We start from the raw sequence: 3,651 nt of genomic DNA, 5'->3' as shown, positions 1-3,651 counted from the left end.
GAATTCAACATGAAAGGTTTTGGGAAAACAAGATTATATATTGGATTATACATTGAGGACCTTGAAAAGAAAATCCTTATGCATAACATACATAGATAACGTTCTCAAGAAGTTTGATATGGACTAAGCTTACGAATTGACAAGTCCCATAATTATAAAGTTCCTCAGTTTAGATAAGATAATTTCGCCCCTAATGAAGAAAATGAGGAGATCCTTGGTCCCGAAATGTCATGTCTAAGTGCCATAAAGTTTTGACGGATTTGGTGAGCCATACAAGGCTAGATAAATAATTTGTCGTAATCTATTATCTAGATATAGCTCATGATCGATCCAAAGGCACTAGAACGGGATTATACATATTTTTGTTACCTACAAGGAACTAAAGACTTGGGTCCATTTGATACTAACCTACCCGAAGAAGGGTAAATTATATTGGTGATACAGGTTGTTTGTTCGTCCAAGTTCACTCAGGCGAGGATTTGGTGGATCTAATTACTAAGGCGTTACTGACATCCAGAAATGTACTCAACAGGAGAAGTAATACGTGTTGTACTCTTTTTCCTTCACTATGGTTTTATCCCATAGAGTTTTCCTGGTAAAGATTTTATGAGACAACATCCAAAGCGTATTACAAACCACTTCGGAGATGGTCTTCCAAGGGACAGTGTTATAAACCAAGGTTTGGTAGAAACTCATATTCTTATGTCTTTGTATTTCATATTGTATTATGAAATTATTAGGATTTCATACTTATGTAATTCCTTGTATAAAAAACTCTTTATTGTCTAATAAAAATACATACTTTCCCGTACATAAATTTCGTATATTTTTGCATAACTAATTATCATGACATGGTGCTGGTTTATTTACAAGCCCGGCAGGTTCTCGAAAGAGAGCGTACACAAACATAATTGCAATTAAACGGATAGTAAGGGTCACAGATCACACAATACTGCATCAAAGTTTTGTCATCAACACTAGTGCCTTCATTCTTTTCTTCTTCCGGCTTACCTGAGCCCGGCCGTGGCACAATCTTCTTCAACAGGCAGCGTTTAAATAAAACTTAACTTCGTAGGGCTGAGGATTCAAGAATCATTTCTTGTAATTCACTGGCACATCGTCGTCATCTTCTTCAAGATCACTGAACGTTACATCTTCATCCTCATCCACAACATGTTTGGTTGCTACGGTGGAGCTAACAGTTCCGGCATTATCTTCATCCTTCAACCAGTCATCAACATCATCATCATCATCATCGACTTGAACGTCAATAACTCTAGGTGAAGATCCAGTGACTGGCTTGTCATGGGGCGCTGGTGCTGGTTTTTCTTCAATCACAGGCTTGTCAACAACTTGTATCTCCTTGCTCTCGATTGGGTGCTTTTCCGTCTCAACCTCAGATGTCTCACTCGAATGTATTGTTTCGACAGAGATGGTCTTGACTGGCTCTGATGAAGACACAGTAAGTGGTTCCTCATTGGCATTAGCAGTTCCTGTATCACCACTAGTCTCTGGCAGCACTACTGCAGCTTTGTTTCTCTTATGCAGCAGCTCATGAGATAACAATGCTCTTGATTCAAGCACCTTTATTGAAAAAGGAAAAATACAATGATTCACATCAGAAAAGTCTCACAACTCTTTTCTCAATTATTAGTTATACATATAACATTCCCTAAACTTTGCAAACCTAACTCAAATGATACTATTAAAGTTTATTATCAGCCCTGAGAATCTTCCATTGAAACATAAGCTCCAATAAAAATCAGATTAGCTTCAAAACTTGAGAACAGATGAAAAGAGAGAGTGGAGTAAGAGAATCAAGCATACCTGAGGAGTAGAGAGAAGCAAGGCATCATGCTTGCTGAACTTAGGATGCATAAGTACAAAGTAAATCCTCCAGAAGCAATACTCGCTCATGTACGCTGGGCAAAGCTCGATCCGCAAAGCAGCTAGACCCGTTGCAACCCTTTCCACAGCCAGCGCGTGCTCATACTGAGCATCAGTCATCTCAAAGTCTGCAAACGATTGAGAAGAATTAGACGCTTAAACACATGATCAATACCAGAATGAATATAAACGATAACTCCAGCCAGCCAAGAGATCATAGCAAACAACTTAGGGTATAGACTCAAGATATAACACATCACACAACTCTTATATAGATTCCAATTGCTACAATGCACTTAGAGAACGTCTGATTACAATATACAATGTGAAGCAAATCGAAAACGTACCATCGAAGTTATTATCCTCTTCAGGGAAGGGGAAATCAAGCCACGTCTCAGGATGCAGAGCAAGATCCCTCGCGAACCCAACTACTTCCTCCGTCACACCAATCACATCTCCAACACCATCACGCTCTTCCGAATCCCCTCCTTGCCAGAAACTCGAAGCCATCTTCGTAATCTCCGATACAGGCAAGTTCCCCGAGAGCTTCGAGATCCCGGTCTTGAACCTACCTCCGATCTCCACGAAATCGCTCCTCATCCCAGCAATCAGATCCTCGTCCCCCTCCGCGAGATCCCACGACTTCCGTGTCTCCTCATCCGTCGGATCGGAGGAAGAAGGCGGTGGTGCGAGGAACGAGGCGACACCCCATAGCTGACTTCTAAAGGTCTTTGTGAGTTCGGAGATGTCTTCCTTCACGCCTCGTGGTGACTGCGATTTCAACGCCGACGGTGAAGACGGCTTATCGGAACCGGGATCTTCAATCGTTTCTTTCTCGTCTTCTTCTTCTTCGTCGATCTTCAGAGAATTCGCAATGGATCTGGCTAACCACGCCATGTTTTCTGGATCTCTCTCTCTCTCTCTCTCTCTCTCTCTATAATCTCATCGCGACCGTAAACTAACCTCATTGACGACGCCAAATCAATCTTGATCTAAATGGGCTTTCTTACAGAAGCCCACTAAATTCATGTTCCGTCATTTCACAAAAATATCTTAAAATTCTATTAAAAATGTTTTAAACTGTGAAACACTTAAATTTTCTCTACTAAAATTGATATATGTATTTAACTTTTCTTCTAAAATTAAAATATGTATTTAATATTTCTATATGGACTAAATCAATCACTAGTATAAAAAAAAGATTGATTCATTCTTCATATTGAAAGGATGCATGAGAAATAAATGCGATACACTAATATATATTCAAGAACATGGGAAGTAGTGGGGGAGTCGGTAACTCGGTGTGGGCTTGAGTTCTTTGAATCAGGTGTTCTTACTACGGGTATGAATGATGCAATGCTGGTCTTAATACCGAAGGTCCTCAAGCCAGAAAGAATCATGCAATTCCGACCAATCAGTTAAGGTAATGTCTTGTTCAAGATAATAACTAAAGCGATGGTGTTGAGATTGAAGAAACTTATGCCCAAGCTTATTGGTCCAGCGCAAGCCAGCTTCATCCCAGGCCGGCTTAGTACAGACAATATTGTTGTGGTCCAGGAAGCGGTTCACTCAATGAGGAAAAAGAAAGGACGCAGAGGTTGGATGCTGCTCAAGTTGGATCTCGAGAAAGCATATGACCCAATCAGGTGGGATTTCCTAGAGGATACTATTTATGCAGCAAAACTACCCGGGATATGGATTCAATGGATCATGCCGTACGTGACAAACCCGGGAATGAGTCTATTGTGGAATGGAGAGAGGACA

The 3,651-nt window shown here is 40.6% G+C and overlaps 1 protein-coding gene across 2 annotated transcripts; it reads right to left on the bottom strand.

Moving 5' to 3' along the window:
• Window positions 1-765: 765 nt before the first annotated feature.
• LOC106313393 lies at window positions 766-2,856 on the bottom strand. Of its 2 annotated transcripts, XM_013751202.1 has the most exons (4): window positions 2,235-2,856; window positions 1,828-2,015; window positions 1,368-1,584; window positions 810-1,304 (listed from the first exon to the last, which is right to left on the bottom strand). In XM_013751202.1, the coding sequence occupies exons 1-4, from the start codon at window positions 2,782-2,784 to the stop codon at window positions 1,093-1,095; spliced, it is 1,167 nt and encodes a 388-aa protein (XP_013606656.1). In that variant the 5' UTR covers window positions 2,785-2,856; the 3' UTR covers window positions 810-1,092. The 2 variants fall into 2 exon arrangements, with proteins under 2 accessions (XP_013606649.1, XP_013606656.1); XM_013751195.1 differs by having other exon boundaries at window positions 766-1,584; window positions 2,235-2,855.
• Between the last annotated feature and the right edge of the window lie 795 nt (window positions 2,857-3,651).

This window comes from Brassica oleracea, chromosome C1, assembly GCF_000695525.1.
Source record: "Brassica oleracea var. oleracea cultivar TO1000 chromosome C1, BOL, whole genome shotgun sequence".
Classification (NCBI taxonomy): domain Eukaryota; kingdom Viridiplantae; phylum Streptophyta; class Magnoliopsida; order Brassicales; family Brassicaceae; genus Brassica; species Brassica oleracea.
This window is presented reverse-complemented; position numbering and strand designations above follow the sequence as displayed.

What these genes read in the sequence shown, in the direction of transcription:
- LOC106313393 (XM_013751195.1), bottom strand. Translation starts at nt 2,784, where the DNA reads ATGGCGTGGTTAGCCAGATCCATTGCGAATTCTCTGAAGATCGACGAA. An exon ending in AGAGGATAATAACTTCGATG is followed by an intron (nt 2,016 to 2,234) that starts GTACGTTTTCGA and finishes AATCGTTTGCAG; the next exon opens with ACTTTGAGATGACTGATGCT. An exon ending in TGCTTCTCTCTACTCCTCAG is followed by an intron (nt 1,585 to 1,827) that starts GTATGCTTGATT and finishes TTTTCAATAAAG; the next exon opens with GTGCTTGAATCAAGAGCATT.